The sequence below is a fragment of the Xiphophorus couchianus genome, chromosome 1 (genome assembly GCF_001444195.1).
Source record: "Xiphophorus couchianus chromosome 1, X_couchianus-1.0, whole genome shotgun sequence".
Classification (NCBI taxonomy): Eukaryota; Metazoa; Chordata; class Actinopteri; order Cyprinodontiformes; family Poeciliidae; genus Xiphophorus; species Xiphophorus couchianus.
Genome location: NC_040228.1, coordinates 5,531,032 through 5,555,543, shown reverse-complemented (window position 1 = coordinate 5,555,543; position 24,512 = coordinate 5,531,032). Strand labels below are relative to the sequence as shown.

The 24,512-nt window shown below is 41.3% G+C and overlaps 2 protein-coding genes across 6 annotated transcripts; one reads left to right on the top strand and one right to left on the bottom strand.

The window, feature by feature from the left end:
- Window positions 1-1,350: 1,350 nt before the first annotated feature.
- Window positions 1,351-11,124, bottom strand: tpx2 (TPX2 microtubule nucleation factor). 5 transcript variants are annotated; one of them, XM_028012884.1, is made up of 16 exons: window positions 10,975-11,124; window positions 10,568-10,700; window positions 8,733-8,852; window positions 8,516-8,627; window positions 8,354-8,416; window positions 7,554-7,663; window positions 7,333-7,481; window positions 6,921-7,092; window positions 5,078-5,216; window positions 4,739-4,958; window positions 4,548-4,643; window positions 4,299-4,472; window positions 4,073-4,219; window positions 3,879-3,990; window positions 3,311-3,495; window positions 1,351-2,929 (listed from the first exon to the last, which is right to left on the bottom strand). In XM_028012884.1, the coding sequence occupies exons 2-16, from the start codon at window positions 10,674-10,676 to the stop codon at window positions 2,822-2,824; spliced, it is 2,016 nt and encodes a 671-aa protein (XP_027868685.1). In that variant the 5' UTR covers window positions 10,677-10,700; window positions 10,975-11,124; the 3' UTR covers window positions 1,351-2,821. The 5 variants fall into 5 exon arrangements, with proteins under 5 accessions (XP_027868685.1, XP_027868677.1, XP_027868713.1 ...); XM_028012876.1 differs by having other exon boundaries at window positions 11,001-11,107; XM_028012912.1 differs by having other exon boundaries at window positions 3,311-3,477; window positions 11,001-11,107.
- A 3,439-nt stretch (window positions 11,125-14,563) lies between these two features.
- On the top strand, window positions 14,564-23,574 carry LOC114142532 (rho-related GTP-binding protein RhoA-C). Its single transcript, XM_028013867.1, has 5 exons — window positions 14,564-14,662; window positions 16,356-16,511; window positions 20,094-20,214; window positions 20,292-20,422; window positions 21,753-23,574. Exons 2-5 carry the CDS (start codon window positions 16,356-16,358, stop codon window positions 21,924-21,926), a joined length of 582 nt encoding a protein of 193 aa, XP_027869668.1. The 5' UTR covers window positions 14,564-14,662; the 3' UTR covers window positions 21,927-23,574.
- The last annotated feature ends 938 nt before the right edge of the window (window positions 23,575-24,512 follow it).

The window sequence follows — 24,512 nt, the reverse complement described above, 5'->3', positions numbered from 1 at the left end:
CTGTAAGGAGGGGAGTTTCTGGGGTTCTCTGGGGGGCCGAAACAGGTCTCTGATTGGTTGAACAACAGAACGCCTTCGTTGCATAAATTAAAATACGGAAACACCTCTTTGTATAAGATGACGTGTAAAGAGAAAGAGAGAGTTTTTTCCATCTGTTCTCCACGTGGGCGCCTTTGTCTGTCTCTGTGTTTCGTGTTTGTCTTTGTCTGTTGTTATTTTGTGATAAAAATGCATATCTCTGTACCTCTGCAGCTTTGTTAACTGATTCATGCGTTGCTTTGTATGAATTAAACTCTGTGATCTGTGACGTCAACACGCCTTGTTTAGTTTCGTTTTACAGCTGCCCCGCTGCTCGCAGAGAGGACCCGGGTCTTTTAAGGAAGAGACGAGCCAAACGTTTTGTTCAAAGTTTTAATATAATAATTCTTCCTTTACATTCTCCAGGGACCACCGAGGCTCCCGCTTGGAGTCGATTTAGGGAATCATTTTGTTCTCCTTTCAAGTAACTGATCATCCTCTCTGACATCCAGACATCCATCTTTACAGCAACAACAGCTCACAGCAGAAGGTGAAGTAGGTCAGGGTTTATGGATCAGAATCAGATTCTCTCAGGAGAAAACCCTTCGTTTTTAGATGCATTTAGTTTGATGTTAAGCTTTGCTTTAAACTGTTGCTGCTTAAATCACCAGTGCCTTTTTCTGTATCCTAGCTATTTTACTGAAATACTCCAAAGAAAGCTTATTTATTTTTTCTTTTTATATATGTTAGATGTGAAACAGCTGGACTACCTGCAGGTGTTTGGAGTCAGAGCTGCGGTATGGAAATGATCTGTAACACTGTTTGCCTCATTAAAAAGTTGAATTTGTTTTATGGGAGAGATTTGAAGAAGACTACAATAAAGCGGGGAAGCCAACCAAGATGCGTTTCAGGCTGCTCACTTTCCTCTAAAAAGCCTCAGCTTTAAAGGATGAATGGAGTCAAATATTCATACCAACATTATTACTACATGTATCGAGAGGAAGAAAAGCTATCCAAGATAAACCCGGTGATGTGGAAAAAGTAATTCTCCCTTGTTAAATCAAAGGTTTCCTATGATTAAATTCAGATTTACAAAGCCTCCTAACTTGTTCTAAAGAAATTCAACAACTACTAGTTTGTTTTTTTAACTCAGCATCCATCAGTCTGCTTGGGGTTACCAATGCATTTGGAAGGATTTGGCTCTGGATTGCTCCAGTAAACCTCAGCAAAAACAATGTTTGTTTTTTTACATATGAAGACACAGAATGACTGTGAACCTTTGTAGGAAATACAAAATTACTCCAGGAATGCCAGAACACCTAAAGCTTTTTAATAAAAAATGCAAACGAGCATTTTCACTTATTTCAGAAAGGGAAAGTTGTATAGGTTCACTGCACATAGTGAAATATTCCCAGCCTTTATTTCTTGTAAGATTGCGGCTTACAGTTAAAAGTCAGAATCAGTTTTAAACCAAAGTTTGTGCATAAAAAAAGCTTTGTTCTGAAATATAGTTAAAACAAGTGTAAAATAAAGGCTTTTTAAAAGTATATACACACACAATGTTTTCATAAAAGAGAAAGACTATACTGAATTAGTGCAACTATGGCATTGACCCATTAGAGACAGTCTATGGGGGAAAAATGACTGACTGAGAGAACCAGAACCAGGAGATGACAGCCCAAAGCATCATTGAGTATGGAAACTTCAAGCAAAGTCATTCTCTCTACTCTTCCTTCAGACTAAAATTTCCAAATAAAATACAAATCATCTTGGTAGAGGCTCTTAATGTTCTTACTGCAGCCTCAGACTTCTCCTTGTGAAGCTCCCCTGGGTTCTTGTGCAAATTCTTTGCTAGATGATCTTCTCAACTTTCTAGAACTCCACCCATCCTGCACATAGACTCTTCCAACCCTTTCCCTAAGGCAAAGGGCTGAGAGCTTCCAGACCAAGACCACCAGACTCAGAGACCCTTCAGTTGTCAGACTGCTAAAATCAAGCCGCATTTAATTGAGCTTTCTCACATTTTAAGTAATATGCAACAGAGTAGCATTTCCCAACTTCGGTCCTGAAGGCACACTGCTCTGCATGTTTTAGATCTTCCCCTACTTCAAGCACACAATTTCAACTGATGGCTGATTAACAAGTTGTTGAACTAATCAGGTGTCTTAAATTAGGAAAATATGTAAAACATGAAGAGTACTTGATTTATTTGGCTTTCTGACCTGAATTTTGTACCACAAACAAGCAGATGTAAGCTGTATGACTGTTAAAGGCTCAGGTTTGTTGCTGGACAGTAACATTTTTTGATGATAAAATGCACCCTGCACCGTTTGTTTTGAGCCTGAGGAGAGTAAAGGCTGAATTATAGTCACGGGTTTAGTGCATAGTCATTTTCATATTTGTTGTAAGCCACACAAGAACAGCAACGTTGAAATGGAACACCAGATCATTTTTTCCAGTTTTGTATTCTGGATTTGTATAAATACAAATTTGAGCTGGATCTCCAGCTCAAATCCTTCAGACAAGCTAGGATTTCGAATAAAAGTTTTATTACAGAAGTGTACTACATGTGGAAGTTTACATGTCAAAAACCTAAGAAAAGAAACAAAGAAAAAAAAAACACTAAAATTTACCAAGAAACTCACTAGAAAGTCAACATATGAGAGAAAAGTTAAAGCACCAGCTGAAGCAGAGATCAAGTAGAACTATAAACAAAAGCGGTTTTCAGACACCTCATTGCAACAGTTAAAAACTGAAAACATATTTGCAAAGGATGTTGCCATAAAAGGGATCTTGCTTCTTGTTACCGGAAGCGTTTGGAGAAGTTTGGCGACTCTGGCACTGTGAGAGGAGCGTCACTCTTCTTCACGGCAACAGGTTTATAGTGTCTGATGGGCTGAGCTTTGTGGACCTGAAGGCAGGAGGATATGTCACATGGTAAAGTGGTTCTAAGGCAGATTTAATCTTCAATGCTTCCCATGGTTAGAAATAAATCAATTTGTAGCATGACAGAGATCTCTCCTAATGGGGGATCACATTTTTGATGTGCATACTTGTTTTAACTCCAGCTTCTGTTTCTAAGTAGAACAGAATCAATGAAAGCGAATGAACTGGAGCCCAGTTTGTAAAGGTTTGTGAAAGTCTTAAGAATTCCCCAGTTTGAGTCAACATACAGCTGGATGCATCACAAAATATGCCGCCCCCCCCCCCCCCGGAAAGGTACAAAATTATTGGATTCCTAAAGCCCAGACCCAAGTCAGGCAGCCGCAGAGCGACCCAGGCAGGAGCTCACCTGTTCTTGCCGCAGCCTGGCAATCTCCTCCCTCTCTCTCTGCTCTTCCTCCAGCCTCTGCTCTGCCTCCATGCGCGCCCTCAGCACCTCCTTTTCACCAATCAGACGCTCGTATTCCTGCCACTCTTGGGCTCTGCGCTCTGTGGCCAACTGGAAGGGCTCCACCGCTGCGGAAGGATCAATGTCTTCTCAGGAGGTGCCCAGAATTATGATGGCAAGTCAACAGAAGTGGAGAGTGACGCCACTGAAGAGTGCGTCAGCCTCATTAACGAGGCTGGAACAGCCTTCAGGACACATGAGCAGGGTTCCTACACAGTCTTCCACTCATACTGATCAGCATAATACAGATCACTAAGATTAAGACATATTAAATGATGTGGTGGAGACACTGGGAGACCCAGCTGTGTGTGAACAAGGACTCAGAACATGATTGTTCTTGGTCATTTTCTACAGAAGCAGATAGTTTAGCAATAGGACCTCTTGTAGGCAGTTAAGTAATGCCACGTCAGTAGCTGAACTACAAGCCCGAGTCATCATCATTTCACTACACGCTGGTTTCTAAACTTACCCACTGATGTCCGGTTCTCCTTCTTGGGTCGAAACGGTTCTTTTTGAGTGACTGTGTTGGGCTTGGCTTTGAACGTAGCCGCCTCCTCCTGCTGCTTCTGCTCCTCCTTCACCTGCAGGACACGGGACAGTCAGTCGGCGAGAAGACTCTGCCACGAGTCCCAGGCACAGTCAGCCGTAGGCGGCCTGTCCTACCATCTGCTCCCACTGCCTGAGCCTGCCTGCTCCTCGCTCGTCGATCTGGAGCCTGAAGGGTTCGGGCTTGGTGGGCTCCGGCTTCTTCTTCTCAGGAAGGACCACTGCGTTGAAGTCTGGCAGTGGCTGGGCCTTGAAATGCGGCACCTGGAACCAGTGCAGCCACATCATAAGCTGTATGGACTCTGAAGGGTGACATTGCAGTTCTGGATTAACGAAACCCCACCTCTTCGTTTTGCAACTCTGCCAGCTTCTTCTCCTTCAGAGCCTGTCTCTCCTTGTCCCTCTGCTCGAATGAGAAGGGACACACCTCCACCTGATGGCTCTCGGAGAGCTGCGGCTGGAACGGGACCCCAAAGTAGGGGACGGAGATGGCTTTGACTGGTGAGGGTGGCTTTACCTGAACACAACAACAAGGTCACCAAACTGAAGCGACAGAGTAACAGGAGGCCCAGAAAAGGCAGCCCTTCCTTACCTCCTCAACCTTGCGCTCTATACGGACTCTCTTCTTCAGGACAAATGCTGGAGACTCTGGTACAGTTGGATACGTTACCTTCTTCTCAGGTAAGCCCTGCCCACAGGAGAATGTCTGCTTTATAGACGCTTATAATGGTTTGAAGTTCTCCAGATAAGATTGTTCCAGATGAACCCTCTGGAGAGACTCACCACAATACCATCCAGGACCTTCTTGGGCAGGGGGTTTGCTTTGAAATTGTGAGGCTCCTCCCTGTCCTGCGACTTCTTGTTCAACTGTCTCTCCTGAAGTCGTTTCTCTATCTCCAGCTCAAATCCTTCAGGTACCGTGGGCTCCTTCGCTGCTGGCTTCCTCAGCTCCTCGGGGCCTTCCAAAATCTTCTTGTTCAGCTCCACGGTTTTGATTTTAAACCTGAACACACACACGACGTTCCCACACACAGAACTTCCTTATATGAGCTTGTGGGAGGAGTTTGACGCCTTACAGAATTCCCAGCTCTAATGATGAGCTCTTTAGAGACGGGTTCTTACTTCTGAAGTTTCTCCAGCTCTTCTGCCTCCAGCTCTGCACTGCTCTTCACAGAAGGTTGACGGCTTCTCTGTCGGGTCATCAGCTGGGGGGAGTGAGGCTGGGTGAGGTGCAGGTGCTGTCCCTTCAGCGGAGACGGCCCTGAGACAAGTCCAAGAGAGACTTAAAACCCATAAAATGACTATACTTTCACCTCGAGTTGGTTGATATGGTGGAAAAATGTATTGCAGTACAAGGGTTTCACGTCGGCCAACAGTTTTTGGTTTTGCATATCTGAATTACTGCCAAACTGATGTGACCTTTTCCTGTTTTAACAGTTTCCTCTCAAGCACCTGTTCTCCCTCATCTTCTTTCACACCACAATGTTTTAGTTTTTATTTTGAAAAAGTTATGAGGCACGCTAGTGAAGTCTGAGAATGCTGCCGTAAAAGTTACTCAACATGTTGCTAGGTAACCAAAGAGTGAGTGACGCCACCCACCTTGCCAAGATGGTTGAGCAGCTAACCCCTTCCCTCTGCCTACACCCCTAAAAATACCATGTGGTTCTGGTTCAGAATTATTGAATACTCTACCTGATTTAATATTGATCGCATGTCTATCGCGGTTTATATTGCTAAATTGATGGAAATGGGGCTGGACAATAAAACAACGAGACTAGGATTTGTATTTTGCTTTGAACTGCTGGCTTGCAGCAAAACAGTTCCAAGTTCAAATCCTAGCCTGTTGTTGCTCTCCCCAAGAATGCAACAAGCTTGCAACAAGCCTCCCCACAGCGAAACGTTAGGTTATCTGGTGGTTCTAAATTGCCCCTCAGGTGTAAGTGCATCGTTTCTTTCTGCACGTCACAGTGCAAAGCAGCTGTGATGAACTGCCAACCTTTCCAGGGCGTACCCCCACCTCACATCCAGTGATCTCTGGAGATTTGCACCGGTCCCACCATGACCGGTATTAGGGTGTAACCATACCCAAAACTCGACACAAGGTAGAGTTCACGAGAATATTTTATCACTCAGTAGAAAAGGTCAAAGATTAAATTTATGCTGAAAAAAGGGCCCTATTCTGCTTTTTTTTATTATTATAAATTTTGCCAGACTCAAACGGATGCCTTTCTTTTGATCTTCAGATTTTAGAACAAAGCTTCAGCTATGCATGATCTGCAGTACATTTCATAGTTCCTATTAATACAATATGCTGTGATCGTGACGAAGCTCAAGGTTTCCCAAAACATTCATCCATTGAACTCAGGTCAACTCACAGAAGGAATGATTGGAATAAAAGATCATTTCTGAAGATATTTTCTTTCATTTGTCATTTCTTTTAAAGAAAAAGAAGCATGAAAAATCAGAAATCTGACTTGGTACCAAAAAAAACCAAAAACAAAGCAAACAAAAAAAGATTTTATATCCAGTCACATCACCCAGGTCTACTCTGTCTGAACCATCAACCATTTCCTTTAAAAAAGATCCCAAGGGGGCGTGCCGTGGTGGCGTAGTGGTTAGCGCGACCCATGTTTGGAGGCCTTGAGTCCTCGACGCGGCCGTCGTGGATTCGACTCCCGGACCCGGCGACATTTGCTGCATGTCTTCCCCCTCTCCTGTCAGCCTACTTTCAAAAAATAAGGGGCACTAGAGCCCACAAAAGACCCCCCGGCAGGGTAAGAAAAAAAAAAAAAGATCCTAAGCTCAAGACATGAACCACTAATGACTCTTTACGATGGCTCCAGTGTTGGCATGGAAGCAGGCTTCAGAACAGTGAGTGAGGAGCAGGTTTCCAACTAACATAAAAACATCAGGAACATCTCAGCTCCAAGCTTCAGACTACAGACACACCCTGAAGTTGCCTCACCTCTCTCTTGAGTCCTGCGGCTGCGCAGGTGGTAGCGGGTGGGGGTCCTCTTCTGGAACTGCTCTACCAGCTGAGCCATCGAAACGTAGACACCAGGCCCGTCCTTACAGTTCTTGTGACCTGCTGACAGGTTGAACGGTTTGGGCACCGTGGCTCCTTTCCTCGCCTTGGCCTTTAAAAAGAACATTAACAACTTGAAGTGTTGAAGTGTGTTGTCAGCTTGTACCCCTAATACATCCGATTAATAACTTCCATCAAAGAACAATCTTAGATGATAAGCCGACAGATCTGGACTACTGCCCTCCGACTTCTGATAACTTGGATGTCCTGCTTCAGAACAGGAAGATGTGCCATTACTGGCAGATGTGCATGTGTTGATTGTGTGTGTGTGTGTGTGGGAGGGGTGACTCACAGGCGAGCAGGGCTGTCGCAGCTGATTGATGAAATTCACCTCCTTCTGCGAGGCATTTGATGAAGCGGGCGCTTTAATGCGGGACTCTGTGTTGAAGTGGAAGTCTTTAGGCACAGTCGCAGACGTCAACATCTTCTTTGGTGGTGGATCTGAAAAGAGAGGCCGTTGAAATTTCTCAAACACTTTGTTGTCCGTTGCAGCATAGAGTCGTCTTTACTCACCGCCAGCCAGAGCAGCTTTGTAGCTGGCCTCGTTTTTCCTGCGATGCAGAGCAACTTCCCTCTGCAGGCTTCTGATGCGTTCCAACTCCAGCTCTTCAGAGCTGCTCAGCCTGCGTGGACAAAGTGAATGCAGCTGACAGAAACCAACTGTTGTATATTCAGCCTGTTATTTAAAGGGTCAGTATTGTGTGTTTTTCCAGGCACATAGTGCCATTTATAGCCCAATCAAGTAACTGTTAACTTCAGCTTTTATAAAAATGCTATTTTTATCAAATATGACTTCAAAGACATTTGACTTTGTAATATAGTGTCTTGAAATTTAGGCCTCCATCTCTTTAAAAACTCCTGTTTTTTCTAAAAAACTGACATCAGGAAGTCATCACATTGCTCTTCTATTAAGTAACGGTTTTACCAGTGCAAAACATTCTTCTCAGTTGCGCCGTTCTTAGCAGCATATAGTTTGTGTAATGCAGCAGATGCACCGTTCCACCAGGTGTTTGTTAATTGCTGCCACTAGTCTAGAGGGGCTGAGTGGGAGGGCTGCTCTACGAGGCAGAATCTTGGAAACTGCAGGTCAGAGGAGGAACCATGTCTCGAAGGCAGCGCTAGGTTCATGCAGACATTTTGCACAGCTGAGTGGTTCCAATGGAGATTACAGGATTTCTCAAGAATACATGAAAGAGTCAAAGAAACTAAGAATAATAAAACGTACCAAGAAAAAAAAAAACATAAAGGTTTGTTGGTAAATTGAATTTTTTTTTTTTTTAAGGAAAGTGTAATAATTTCAGGTGTTTGCTTACCCTTTCGATTTCTTTACTGGAGGAGCAGCTGCACTGCAGCTCATCTCTTTACGTTTTGAAATCCTGAAATATAATGCAGGTCACAGTTTAGATCTTTAACGTTATATGTAACACACACAACACGCAATAATCCTTTACTACCAATTCCTGAACAAACTGTACCTGCGAGGCTGTGCATGGCGTTCTTTGACAGGCTCTCTCTTCGCCTGGCCTGATTTTTTGGCCTCCTCGGAGCTGATCATGTTTGATGAGGTGCATTTAGCTTGGCTTTGACCTGAAACAAAGCGCTCACTCATAAGTTTCCATTCAACCCTATAGAGATCTTTTGTTCCTACTGATGCAATTCTAATCTTGTTGACAAGCGTACAGAAGCACTGACCAGATTTCACATCTTTCTCAACTTCATCCCCATGAGCTCCAGAATGATCAGCCTCCATCAACTGCTGGTCTGGTCTTGCAGGGGTGACGAGTTGAGGACATGCTCCGTCAGCATGTTTGTCTGTTCAGGACAGTCCAAAGAGTGTTACAATGAAGTGGAGTTAAGATTTGTAAAACCGCACGAACGAACACACACACACACACACACACACACCCCCTCTTGCATAAAGACAAGTATTAGCATTATTTCACCTCACTGTGTAGTGGGGAGGGTTCTGCTACGCCTAGAGAAATTGGGGCTCCAATAATTAATCAGATTAAATATAAATGATGAAAATCATCAATAATTTAGAAATCAATTAGTTATTAACTAGAAAATGCAAACTCTAAATAAAGTACAACCATTTTCTGAAGGAACATACTCGGCAGTAATTAAGCCAAAACTATGCCAACAGACATTTAGTATTTAATCAAGAAAATAAAAAACAAAAACAAAATAACACTCTAAATTCTACCTAGTACTCCTTGTGTGAGAGTGTTGAAATCAAATCTGCAGAATGTAGCAATTTTTTTAGCCGACTAATCGAGAGAATAGACAACACAATTCTCCATTGGTAAAATAATTATTAACAAGAACAATAATAAGAAAATGGGAACAAGTTTTCTCTGCAACATATAGAGGAGGTTTAGGACCACTGAAAAAAAAAATTAATAAAAAAGTTAAATCACACATGTTCCTCAGGAAAGTTACCGTAGTTAATATGCTTTAAGGTCAGATTTCTTTCCCCCCCCTGTGGCTCTAATCCAAAAGACAGACAACCTAAATTGCATATTATTATTTTTTTCATCAAGCTCTCCTAAACAGAAACTCAAGTGACCCCTAAACAGAAGGAGTCACCTAAAAAGGTAGTATGGTTGCTGGGAAGAAAAATAAGCCAGGTCTAACAAAAACCCCTCCCCCTTATGAGCTCTAAAGGCATCACACCTCCACAACACCACATGCACTCAAAATGACCAGCTTTTGTGTGTGTGTGTGTATATATATATATATATATATATACACATATACATACAGTACAGACCAAAAGTTTGGACACACCTTCTAATTCAATGGGTTTTCTTTATTTTCATGACTATTTATAAGGCAATAAATCCCACTTATTAACCTGACAGGGCAGGTTGACCTATGAAGTGAAAACCATTTCAGGTGACGACCTCTTGAAGCTCATCAAGAAAATGCAGAGTGTGTGCAAAGCAGTAATCGGAGCAAAAGGTTGCTACTTTGAAGAAACTAGAATATAAGGGGTATTTTCAGTTGTTTTACACTTTTTTGTTTAGTGCATATTTCCACATGTGTTATTCATAGTTTTGATGCCTTCAGTGTGAATCTACAATGTCAATAGTCATGAAAATAAAGGAAACTCATTGAATTAAAAGGTACTATATATATATTTATATATGTGTGTGTACATGCACCATTCTGCTGACAGTTATGGATCTTGTACAACATTAGAGTTAGAATGTTTAGCATTTGAAATTGTTATTTGTCTACGAATTTTGAATATATTTTCATCCATTTTGAATCCGTCCACGTATCAGGCAGACGTGTTTGAATGCTCAAGACAATCGTCACGTTTCTGAAAACCTCCCCTCTGCATAGGAAAGTTTGATCCCATTTAAAGAAGTCGGGTTTAACATGTTTAGCAACTCCACCGCCTATTTCAGTCCAAACAGGAAGTGGCAAATCGTAGAAACAAAGCAACAAAGCGTTTCCGAGCGTAAACCGAGAGCTAAATGAGAATCGGTGCTGGATTCAGGAGTTTCGGAGACGCTTACCAAACCAATGGTCGTCGAATTCTGCATCTAAAAGCTCCTTGAAGTCCACATGAGACGGGGCGTCAAAGTCGTAGAGCCCAGAAGTCTGCCCAGAGTTCGTCTCGGCCATAATCACGTCTCTCCAACAGCTACTCTAAAACAGATCAATTCAATAGCTCTTTGTTAGCCTTAATGGAAAATTATTAGACCGAGTTAATAAAAAGACGATAAACAACTTTACATGTACAGCCTCTCTCTCCCCTCCCCCGGTTAGCAAAACATGTTAGCAAAAAAACCCCAGAACGTAACACGTCCCCAATATTTAAAAAAAATAGAACTCAAAGTACCGCCTAATTGTAACTGGACCACTGGAGCAAGCGTCAAACTGGTAGGAATATCCCAGAACCATATAAAGAGAACTTATTTACCGTCAGAAACAGTAAGAACAACTCACCGTATTGATCTGTTCCCCAGTATCTCAGTGGTAAAAACGCAACCGTCCTGCTGAGATGTTAACGTTTAAAAAGACCGGTCCATTTCAAACCAGCCAATGTCTGGCAGCGTAAGTCATCAACTCGATGCTCATTGGTTTACACGAAAACGTATTACGTGACGAATTCTACGCACAAAACGTCGTAGCTCCAGCCCACTTTCACCGACTGTAAACATATTTTCTCAATTAGAGACAGCAAAGAATCAAAACAAAACGGCCATCTAGAGTCTTTGGATCATAATTTAAACAATGATTTATTTTTCTGAAAAAGTGACTACGTTCTCTCAGACAACTTACAAATTTAAATAACTTCATGCATCCGTAACTTTCTTAAATTGCAAAAATGTTCATTTTAATTTTTTCCAAGGTAAGAATTACTATCACTTTTACTGTTAAACTGATTAGAAGCGCCACTACTTTGCTAAACTTTATAAGTTCTCCTAAAATGCTATTTAGACATGAAACCTCTGATTTGTCTAGCAAAATATGTTTGAAATTAAATAGTCTGACAAACAAACCTTGATATTGTTGTTATTTTCATTTGGTTGTTTTAGTGGTACAGCAGTACAAACTGAGGGAATGTGGAAAAGTTAATGTCCTTCAGTTAACATGTGGTAGAATAGAATAGAATAGAATAGAATAGAATAGATCCACTAATGTCAGGGAAATAGTAGTAAGTTTAAAATAAATGGAAGTACTGTATACAAATTCATCCATGCATCCTTTATACAACCCAGCAGGATCACACCCCTGCTGCCTGACTCCAGCGGTCACCGGGTCAGGGCTACACCCCACAGATCACCAGTACAAGCATGAACACACACATACTCACACCTAATGAGAAATGGCTATCAGGGGAAGCCAGAGTACCTGGAGAGAACCCACACATGCACAGGAAGAACATGTGAATACAGAAAGACCCCAAATTCAAGGCCACGGTGCAGACCGCATGCAAATTCATACCAGGGTAAAAAAAAAAAGGAAAATAAATAAGAGACTGCCTAGTAGGGGAAAATTTACGGTATAGGGAAAATATAACTGTAAAGTTACTTAAAGTAGAAACAGCATACTCAGACCAAACAAAATGTAAAATAATATACAAGACGTGTTTATGGCCAGGATGGAGAGATCAGATTGTGTATTGAAACAAAAGCCAAGCATCAGGGTTGGTGTTCCACAACAATGTCTCAATAACGTGTCATGTACAAGCAATTACAGCTTGACAACAGCGTTTCATGCTGTTCACAAGTCAGTCTCTGCCTGATCAATACTGACCGCTACAAGAGATCTTTCCTGCCAACAATCATCCTTATCTACAGTATCTCTGGAGAATTTGGATTAAACATTTAGTTTCTCTTTGAGATCAATAAAGTATTTCTGAATCTAAATTTGAAGGGCGGCTTGCAGGTCATTAAGTTCTGGGGTACAAAGTTACGAGCCTCCAAACAGCAACTCAGCTGATCCCAGAGGGTGTCTAAGGGATTCGGGTCTGGAGAAAGTGTGGACCCCTCCATTTGAGGTACCCCCAGACTACAAGAACCCTAATAAGGCGATCTTATTGAGCTGGAAAGATTCTAATCCATGAAGATGAAATTAAGCCTGTGTTGTTAATGCAGAGGCACAATAACAGGGTTAATGATATTATTCAGGTAGTGTGGGAATGACACTAACATTCAAAAAGTATTGAATAGGTCTGTTTTGACTAGATACACCTGCCCATATGGTTACACTACGACCACTAAAGGCTCATCTTTCTGTCCAACAATGACTGATGCATAGAGACTCCTTGATGTCTCCAACATTGTTGGTGGCCATCATTCCTGCTCAACACACAACACAACACAACACGGAGGCCCATAGGTCCCCTGTCAAGCATAAATGCTCGGTTAAAACAGTTCCTGTATTTCACCATGAGGGAGCTTTGGATTAACTGACCGGTGAATCTTGTATGGCTGATTAGTACGTCATGCGAGACGATGACGATCGTGTCTGGTGGTGTGGTCAAGTACACGTTGCAGTTTGTCTAGGACGCAGACAATGATGATGTAAACAGGTTGGTTTGACGTGGCACTTGGACACCTCTGGCCTCCCTTAAATGCACCTGAAGTTGCCTGCCGTTTATCATCCAGCTCTGCAAGCTACAGCTCACAATGAAACCCTGCAGATGACGACGGCATTCAGCCAAAGAAAATCCACTACTATATGCCTTTCTGTAACTCTCCCATTTTCTCTGCGACTCTGTTGCAACCTGCTGATGACACTTTGTGACATTCTGAGCTCAGAGGCCACTTCCGTCTGAGAACATCCTGTCTGCAGCCTCTCAACGTTGAGCTGCTGTTAATCAGTTGTTGGGTGTTGCCTTTGTCTCGTTGTGTCAAAATGCGAACAGCATGATGGGGACTGTCTCAACACCAATTCTGATTGAACCAGGAAATTCATGGGCGATTCACAGATCAAACACTCATGACTTTTGTTGTTAACCTCCTTGTTAAAGAACAAGTTGTGCAAAAAAAAAAAAGTATTGACACACTGAACAGTTGGACATGTGCAATAAAAAAGTGTAGAGAGAGTAACTTTAAATTCACTTTTAGAGGTTATTGTGCATTTTAGGTTCATCCCAAAATTTCCCCCAAAAGCCAAATAACTAACATTTTGTACATATAATACATAATCATAATACATAACAATAATATAAATATAATGTAATAATGTAAGAATTGTTCTGTTATGGATAAAATTATTCTGGTAAACGGACCTGGGTGGTGCACAGAAGGGGAAATGGATATACTACAACAGTTCTCGTGGTTTTCAGTTCAACTTAAATAACCATGGCACTTTTCATCTTTATAATAGTCTGAACGAAGGATTGAGGAAGCTAAATAAAAAAAGTGGCCAGTGTGTAAATGCCCTAAAGATTTCACTTTGAGCTTTTGTACTGTGAGTCGATCCTAAAAGCAACTTCACATGGGGCCCACACAAGTCTGAGGTTCATCAAATTTTACTTGAACTTGTAAAGTAAAATTAACACGTGGCACTTCCATGAGATTAATGGAAAGCTGTTCATGTATCAATGGGTTGGATTTCTTATCAGGGGACTAGGAATCAGCCAAGAGAGCCACACAAAAAAAACTCCAAAATCTAAATTAAATCTTGGTGAGGTTCAGTTGAAATTGATTTCTATTGTTCACAGTCAAGCTGCGTTTACATTCAGAACAGTCAGGCTGGAATAAATCGCTAAATTCAACCAAGTTTGTGCAAATTTTTTTTTGCATCCCAATACAATTAAAATAAAAACAGTGATTTACCAACTCAGTACAGCAACTTTAATACTTTTTGTTGTTCTCAAACAGTAAAAAAAAAAAAAAAAAAAAAACCTCCTGTATTAGTGGGCAGGTGGAAATACTGACGAGTGAAAAACAGAGTAGGATAAAGTAAAACAAAATAAAGTTTTGTTAGCTTACGGAAAACTTGATGATCAGAATCCGTGTCTCTGATTGGTCAGTCTACCTGTCAGTCCAGATTTCTCTCTGTCCCATTGGGTGGAAAACTCAATTGTAGGCAGGGAACGTGATTACGCATCACCGGGGCGGGACTATTGTGTCTAACAGGGAAACTACAGAAAGGCAAGTATCTCTCCTAAAACCATCGAACTTCTCATCATTTATTGACCAGAACCACTCTTTACTCGGGCGCTCCGTACACCAGAACAGCAGCTAGACTCGGACGCGTTGAAACGAGTTTGTTTCCGCTTCAGGAAAAGGCCGGCTCCTGCCGAACAACTGCCCAAAGTTAACAGGCTAACAGTTAGCTTCTTGTGATTGCCTGACACTTCCGTAAAGAACACAGAAATAGTCCTGAACGTCACAGTCCGCATTCAGGTCGGATTGAACTTTTTTATTAAAAAAATCCCAGCTGTCTTTCACTATAGAGACAAAGACGTCCGCATTTTCTTTTGCGCCAAATGACTTCACCGGTTCAAAACATGTTCGGTGTCCATGCAAGACAAAACAGCTCAGCTCGTTCCGGAAAACATCTTGTGTGTTTTCATGTAGAGAGAAACTAACACTGAACTGAGCCCGTTTTAAGTTAAGAAAAAAAAATCAGATTTTTAGAAATGGGTTCAGAACCATCATCATGATTTACTTTGGAAGAAAAAAAATAAAAATAGTATATATATATATATATATATATATATATATATTGATCGTTGGTTACATGTAGTTGCAATTCTACTGTTCAAATAATAATAGTTGGACAACATGAGTACAAACAATATGACCTTAAATGAAGATTTCTAATTGATTTCTCCGACTTCAAAATCACGTCTGTGCAAAAGTCTCCATCTCAATTTCTGTAATATGTTGTTAACAAGAATGGGTGGGGGGGAAACCCAATAAGGACTGACGCCCTGGCTGTGCACAATATTGTGAAGACTCCAAACTACAACCACAATAGCAAAAATAAAAAGCAATTTTTTAGTCACCAATCAATCAATCAATCAATCAATCAATCAATCAAATTTTATTTGTATAGCACATTTCAGCAGCAAGGCATTTCAAAGTGCTTTACATCATATCAAACACAGAAACACAATGCAACATAGAATCAACAATCAAAACACGACATCAAGTCAGGTTCCATCAATAAATTTGTAATTGATTACGTTTCAAATACAATTCTAAACAGGTGGGTTTTTAGTCGAGTTTGCATCCATAAAATGTTTACCTGTTACACTCCTACTGTGTTATATGGAACAAAATACCTGTTGCTATTTTTATTCCCACTCACAATCACACAGTTTAAAACGATGTAGACAGCATTTTAATGGGCTTCTGGCACAAGGGTCCGTACACCTTTTTCATGGAATTTTGAGCAGGGACTCCGCCGTCCCTCATGGATTTTTGTGCAATTCTATGGTACCTGTTAGTGTCTAGAATTTACAGGGTTTGTGTTCAACTGACCGATCAGTCAGTTGGAGCACAAACGGTAGCTCCAGACATGTTCAAATATTTTAGACACACTGCTGACATCTGCAAATGATAATCCAAATGAGTAGGAGCTGAAAATTATATTTCAGTGAGCAGAATTATTGATGAAGATTTGAAGAATAAATAAACATCTGACTGCTTATATACTAGATATGTAACAACAAGAGATAATTTCTGTACACTTTATGTTAAGACAAAATGATTTGCTAGTCATCTGATTCATTTTCTATATTTGTAATACACACAATCTGTCTTGTACATTTCCACTTTGCTGTAAACCACCCTGAGCTTGGTAATCTCAATCACGTTAGTCTTGTTGTCTTCCCAGATGGCTGCGATCAGAAAGAAACTGGTGATAGTGGGTGATGGAGCCTGTGGGAAGACATGTCTGCTCATAGTGTTCAGCAAAGATCAGTTCCCTGAGGTCTACGTTCCCACCGTGTTTGAGAACTATGTGGCAGACATCGAGGTGGATGGTAAACAGGTGAGCTGACGATTTGATAAAGTGTGACGGTGTTCATATATTTTCAATTTAAAAAATACTCGATTTATTCCAAAGAGAAATGAAATGTTGTTATTGCTCATAACATGCACGTTTCTGCAGGGAGGGTTTTGTAGTTGTTTGTCCTTTCTTGTAGACGACTTCATTGTTGCATCGAGTCTGTTGTCCAGGTTAACACTCAACACAAATTTATGCTTCAACACAAAGCATAAATATCTTCATTATTTTCAGCACCTTCATTATGTGGGATATCAGGACAACAGGTCCATAGTCATCGAGGACCAATGGGTGTCCCAATCGTTGGATCTGTCTGGACTTGCATCCAGCCGATCCTCCTTGTTTTTGAAGCCTGTGATCTTCTTCGTCCCTGACCACACATCTGTGATATCGTTTTGTTGGACCTGGTTCTTCCTGTACGCCTCTTTACTGGCTCTAATCTTGCGTGAAACTTGAGCATGCGCCTCAATAATTCCCCGTTTCACTCCCTGAAGGCTCTTCTTTTTTTCCTGGTTAGCAGTTCGGTTACACAGTCAGCCATGTCATTGATGTCCTGCCCATGTGGTTGGCTCCAGGCATCCCCATCTATAACATCAGAACAACCCGCCATGGCTGCTTCTTCAGCTTCCTGTGACCGTCTTCTCACTGCATCACGTCTTCATTACAGATTCTGAACAAGGGGTTTATATTCTGAGCAGGCATCAAGATTGTGAGCGAATTTGCCAAGACGAGGTCTTGTTTTGGGGATGCATGAATCCACGACATTTGCATAAAACCAATCCAACATTTTGATTTCTCTAGAGCAGCTAGCAAACCGTTGAACCATTGGAAGTGTAGCAGAGAGTGAGACCTGGTTTAAATCATCAGCTTTTGCCACAAACACATTGAGATGTTTTGTACAAGCTTGAAATCATGTAAGCTGATGACATCACATGAAGTGTTGGTGACAGCTGATGGTGGAGTGTTAGTAGTTGCCAGAGTAACATGGGTAAACTCGCTTAGCAAGTAATATGGGTGAAACCTTACTAATTAAAGCTTAATATCTGGGCCGCAGAGACGACTCTTCACAGGATCTTGTCCTGGATTATACAATCTGTGGTCTCTGCTAATTCACCTCCTATGCTTTTGCCACTCCTCTTTAAACCTCTGTCTGCCTCGATGGTCAGAGAACTGTTGGAGTCTGGGATATGATCCTATAGCTGTGACTCAGTGAAACGTATAATACCGCATATCCAGCGTGCTGGCTGGATCCTTGTTAGCGACTGGAGTTCATCCAATTTGTTTGCCAAAGATCCTACATTCCCTATTTTAATGGATGGAAGAGATGGTTTGAACTTCCTCCGTCTATCCACCATCTGCCCGTTTGTCAACTTGTCTGATTTGGGGTTGCATTTGAGGTATTACTTGAAATGTCTATCAGCTGCGTCCAGTTGTAGAACACCTCGTTGCAATGGCTACACATCACAAATGTCATAACAGTAAAAAAAAATCAACGTTAGTTAGAAACGTTGAAGCCACGTTGAAGCCTGACACTGGAACAACATGAAAGTGGTCGGTGACTTGCATGTTGAATCGACGTTAGTGTTTCAACCATGACTGTCACTATATCAATGTTGATTCAACCATCATCTGAATGTGGATCTACTGTACATTTGTGTTGCTTTTATATTAAATCAAAGTTAAGGGGTCAATAATGATTCATGTACGTTTTTTGGTCTGATAGGTCTACATCATAACATACGATTAAAAGTTTCTTCACTGGTGTTAAATGCACCATTTTGTTTGCAGGCGACGTCATTCAAAATGATCTTACATGACCATATTTCCAAAAATGTGTGTACACAAACTTAAAAAATTACAATATGGCATTAATATTACTTTTTTTTGTACCCTCTTTTGTGGGCTCTAGTGTCCCTTATATGATAGTAGGCTGACAGGAAAGGGGGAAGGAGAGGAGGGAAGACATGCGGCAAATATTGTCGGGTCCGTGAGTCGAACCCTCGACGGCCGCGTCGAGGACTGAAGGCCTCCAAATATGGGTCGCTCTATCCCCTACGCCACCACGGCACGCCCTAATATTAAATTTTGTTTAAGAAAACAGGCATAGACATATTTGACTCCTTTTTGACTGTCGGAACAACAGTCTATTGTTTATGGAAGAACAGCATTCACGAGGTTAAGCTTTGTACTGTATGAACCAGGGAAACAGAACCAGTTCGGGTAACCCAAGTTTTACTCTGGTTGGCGTCACTTTGGTTCCTTGATGGCTTCCTCCAGTTCTGGCACGTAATGAAGCCACTTCCTGACAGTTTCACTGAAGGCCTTGTCAGTCAACCTTGGGTCAAACGGCTGAGCAGGAGCTGAAAAACACAAAAGTAAGAGTGTGAAAGACGCTGGTCAGAAAGATGATAAAAAACATTTGAAAAGTTTTGGAAAACATTGAAATATTAAATAGTGTACTGGTTATAAGTCTGAGAACAAACATACAAAGCGTACAGTTCCCTTTGTACATTCACAGTTAAATTAATAAGGACACGCTAATGACTATTCATGAATATGTATCTTTCTGTTAGTTGACATATATAATCACATTTACCTATCAAGCTGCAGCATAGTGTAGCATTTATGATGCTACACTTGTATTAAAATGAGGCGATCAATATTTAAAGTAAAAAGCTGTTTATCAGAAGACCTAAACATGAAACTCAGGGAGGATCAGGGCTGATTTTAACACACCAGAGACAGAAAAATAGTGCAAAAGGTGATTTGTATTGTAGTTGGAAAAATGATTTACAATTTATGCAGGATAAACGTCCATCAAACAACTGGTTCAATCCTCCGTTAATCACAAACGTTTCCAAACAAGTTGATGATTAAATTCATTAGGAAATATCCACATGCTGATAAAGTTTCCACACAAGTAGTAATGGCCCAGTTGAGTTTAACCAGTAGCCAATCCAAGAATCAACAGACTGAATCAGTCGTTAGCAGGTTTACAGTAGATCAGTGTTTCACCTGCCTTCCATGTTTTAGGTGTTTCCTCTTTGCCACACAGCTGGATTGAATCTGTGGGTCACTAACAGCCTTCTGCAGTTCTGGTTGCAGAGGAGGTCATGCAATAGAGGCACATGTAATAAAAAAACAAGTTATTCCAAATGATTTAAAGCCCACCTGCAGCAGCCAGCCCTAAACTTCTTTGTCCACCACATGCTCTCCCAGACCAAACTGTAGACCCCGCCCTACTTTTAAAAACTCAAGTCCTGTGAAATCTTGCATGCTCAGCAGGCAATTACTCTGCGTTAGACTCAGGTAATTGACATATCGCTCAGAGCAGACGAAACACTGGAAGGTCATGCTGAAGATACGGAGGATCTCTGTTCTCTGATCGCAAGGTGTACATAATACCCATTTCCCAGACAGTAGGTATGATTTAAAAGGGCCTAAAGAGGCATACTTCTTGATTTAAATAGTCAATGTCTGCCTTTGAACCCAAGGCTTGGGCTAGTTTTTGTGAAATGTACGACAAAGCTTTATGAAGACAGCTGTGTGTTTGTTGTCTTGTCGCAGGTGGAGCTGGCTCTGTGGGACACTGCGGGTCAGGAGGATTACGACCGTCTCAGACCTCTCTCGTATCCAGACACAGACGTCATTCTCATGTGCTTCTCCATCGACAGCCCCGACAGCTTAGGTATGACTTCTTACTCGTTTGTTTCCTGGATTTCTCCGCTCCCAAGTAAATCGCAGTTCTCCTTGCTCCTCACGTAGAGAATATTCCCGAGAAATGGACTCCGGAGGTGAAGCATTTCTGTCCCAATGTGCCCATAATCCTGGTGGGAAATAAAAAAGACCTGCGAAACGATGACCACACTCGCAGAGAGCTGGCCAAGATGAAACAGGTCGGTGAAGCTTTCAGTTCATAAAGCTTCTGCTTGAACAAATTTCAAATATGTTCTACTCAATGGGAACGGTTCAAACGTCACATTTCCGTTCAATCGAAGCACGGCAACAAATACATTTCACACCATGTGTCATGAATTATTGAAGTCATTTCATACAAAAGAGAAAATGACACATGAATAGAGAAGAGCAAAATTGTGTGTCACACACACACACACTGCAGAGTTGAAGTGTGGAGTCAAGTTTCTTAGAGCTACACTATGTGCTTGCCTGGTGTAGAGTACGCCACTGGAAAGTAGGGAGAAGCCAGACAAAAGTCTAAAAATCGTAGCTCCACAACTCTCCGAATCAGATGAACAGTATTTAAAATGTATGTTTTTTAATGGCTTAAAGCAAGGGTGTCAAACTCCAGTCCTCAAGGGCCACTGTCCTGCAGTTTTTAGATGTGCCACAGGTACAAAACACTGGAATGAAATGGCTTAATGACCTCCTCCTTGTGTAGATCAGTTCTTCAGAGCCTTAATGACCTAATTATTCTGTTCAGGTTTGGTGCAGCAGAGGCACATCTAAAAGTTCCAGGGCAGCGGCCCTCCAGGACTGCAGTTTGACACCTGTGGCTTAAAGCATGTTGAGCTGCCTGCCTCTAAAGAAATTAAAGATGGACTCCAAAGAATTATGGTGTTTAATAAACAAACATGGCTCTAAGTGTGTGTTCACACCAGTCGTGTTTAGTCCACCTTAAAGTCTAGAAAGTTTGGTTCATTTGGGGGAGGTGTGAATGCATAATTGACCTCTAATGAGAACCAACAGAGCTAACGCTGGTCAAATGCATATGCAAGTGGATCGAAGACCACTAAAAAAATTAGGAAGCTAACTACAGGAAGTGAGGGGCATTCTGGGCAAATACAACCAAAACAAACGCCCTGTGCTAGCGGGAGAAACGGCTCGTGGTATTTTACCCAAGGCAAAAAAAGGAAACCTCCAACTGCTAAAATCTGACGCCACTCAATTTCTCTTAATGTTTCATGACGGTAGAAGTTGCGCTCAATGTTTGCTTTCTTCAGAGGTTTTCATGTTGTTTCCTTCAGTGGTTCTCGGTGCAGCAGGGGTGCAAAAGGCTTTTCAAAGGGGCTAGTTCGCTTGACACGATGCAGTGTGAAAGTGAACCGCACTAGCTGAACATGAAACACATTTGCAATTAACAGGTGTGAAAACACCCTAAAAATGGCTTCTGGTAACTGCTGACTGCAGCGTACCAAGTAACTTGTTACTCTTTTTGCTTTGACTGAATCCAGTTTTGTTTTTCTTCTTCGTGTTTTATCCAATCAGGAACCGGTGAAGACGGAGGAGGGCAGGGACATGTCAAACCGGATCAATGCCTCTGGTTACCTGGAGTGCTCAGCCAAGACAAAAGATGGCGTGAGGGATGTTTTTGAGATGGCCACCAGAGCGGCGCTGCAGGCCAAGAAAAGAGGCAGGAAGAGTGGCTGCGCTCTGCTATAGAGAATCCATTACAGAGTCCATGGTGGGAAGGGAAAGGCCGAGCAGACCTCCTGGGTCTGCTTTGTCACCAGAGCAGGCAGACTTAATTTGCTCTAACTCAGATGAGTCAAAAACATGCTGATGTCAGCCAAAGGGAAAAATTAACCAAGATTTTTAAAAAAAAAGAAGAAAAAAGAAAGGGATAATTATGAACGTAAGGCTACATGTTTAGCTATAAATTCACCGTAAACATAAAAGACGATATAAAAGAATACAGAGAAGGGAACATCTCAGATTGTTTCTGATTTTGTTTGGCTAACAGGTTTTTTTTTTGAAAGAAAGTATCTGATTATGACATAAAGCATCTATAAAGTAGGTCACCATAATACTCCCACCTGTTCTGAATGGGTTCATTTCGTATTCTCCAGGTTTCTTTACTTGTGCCTGAATTTCTGTTTTATAAACTGTATTTGCTGGCTTGCGTTTGGGCTTCAAAACATAACCATGTTAATTCAGTTAGCTGAAATGATCTCGGCTACACAGTCAGAAAATTATGTTTTTATTCCTGTAGACTGCAGAGTATTAAATTATCTTTTGTTTTGTTTTGTTTTGTTCCAGGCCTGTGTAAACACACAGCTCAGTTAGTTCAACTGTTTTTACGAAATGTCGTGTTTAGTGCAGAATCACATTCAGCTAGAATTTACAGATTGGCCCCTAGACATCATGCAAGCCTGCATTTCTCAAAGTCAATCATAAACCCCCAAATTCTCCAAATGAAAGTCACACACATATATGTAACTTTTAGTTATTACTGAGATATTTCTATGTGTATATTTTCTGGAAAAGGAGAAATAATTCTAGATAAATATATCAAAACTAGTAAGCACATACTCTGTGTGTAGTGACAGCTTTTGAATACTCCTCCGCTTCTTTTTCTGTATTTAAAGACGTCTAAAGATGGCAAATATCATCTAACTTGTGTATTAACCCGTTTATTTTGCTTGAGGACTAAATCGAATGGAATATTAAAAGTGCGAGGAGCAGTTTTTAAGATGGGCTGGAGAGGCAGATCTCTCCGTGCTCTCTGGTCTCCTGCCACGTTGTCTCGGTACTTTCGGTAAAATCTGTCTCCACAGTCAGCCGTCACGCTCTGCAGAAGCCGGGCTGTTTTTGTCAGAGCACTTAGTTGTTGCCTTTGTAGGTTTTTCCTTTGCAACAGAACGACTTCTGCTTCGAAAAAACCCGGAAACGTACAAACAAACTAACAAAAAGGCCCGTCTGTGTTTCTCAGGATCGTGTTGCGCTGATGTGACTCCTGCTGTTCAGTGACAGATTCTGCTGAATCTGCTGAACCTCATCTACTTTGTCGTTCTCCCATGATTTAAAATGGACCTTTTTAATTTCAGCTTAACATGTTTCCTGTCTGCAAGCTAACTCGCCTCCTGTTGGGCTTTCTGTTACTTTATGTGATATTCTACTGGCTTACCTTGTACTTTGCACAAATATTAAACATTAGGTCAGTGTTGTGTACACTCTGGAAACCTTCTGAAATGCACACAGCTCCTGAGGGATTTGTAAGGCAGTTGTTCATTTATACACAAAACCTTTCTTGAAACTTCTGCAGATTTTAATGTATTTTAAAGGAAATAAAGTCAACAGAGAAAGGCGCTGCGGTTCGTTCTCGTGTGATTTGTCAACAAGATGATTTCAAGTGAAGTGTTTCACAGTCAAAGACATTCATGTTTTCTAAAACGGTAACAGAGCTCTCTCATAAAAACGGATCAAGATGTAGGAAAGCAGCTGAAGCGGTCTAGTTATTACCAGTTCCTGTTTTCCAGTGATTTAAGTGGAGCCCACATTATTCATTTACATCCAAACATGACAAACTGGCAAAAAAAAAACAAAGAGCTGAAAAGATGTACAAATATAAGGTCAAATATTTGTTCTGTGAATATTTTCCACCCATTTGTCTCTGTGCCATACAGAATATCCAGGTTCAGAGGAGGCAACAGGTTTGATCCAGTTTTGAAGTAGTAGAGAATGAAAGTGGCGTGGGCCTCTACGGTGTCAAAATTGTAAGGAAATACTTTAAATCTATGTGATATTGGTAAATATCGGTTATCAGACCCAATTTTCATGTTTGTACATCCGTATTTAATAGGCTATCAAACAATTGTTGAGAAGCAGCTCACTGCAATACAAAGTTTCCTTCATAAAACTTGCCAAGCCTGGTGATGGGGCCACTGGGGCCTGATGGGGCCTCAGTTCACCAGCAGGCTGCCATGTTTCTGTATTGACAGGAAATGTGAAGATGTACCTGGTTATACTTACTGGAAGACCTCGTAGATTATACTTATCACACATCTATAGAGTCTTAAAAGCGACAAACCAAAAGTACAAGTAAAATATAACATTTTTACTACCATCAGTAGATTCTGTTAAATCCCAACTAAGTAATCATCCAGTGGTCTGAATGGGTTTTAATGGGCTTTAATATTATTGAAAAGCTGCCATTTTGACAAATGCAGAAAACATTTGACAAAACTCCTGCCTGGCAGGTACAGCCATTTTCCCTGTCAAAGCATAATGATTAATATGCTTCGAAGG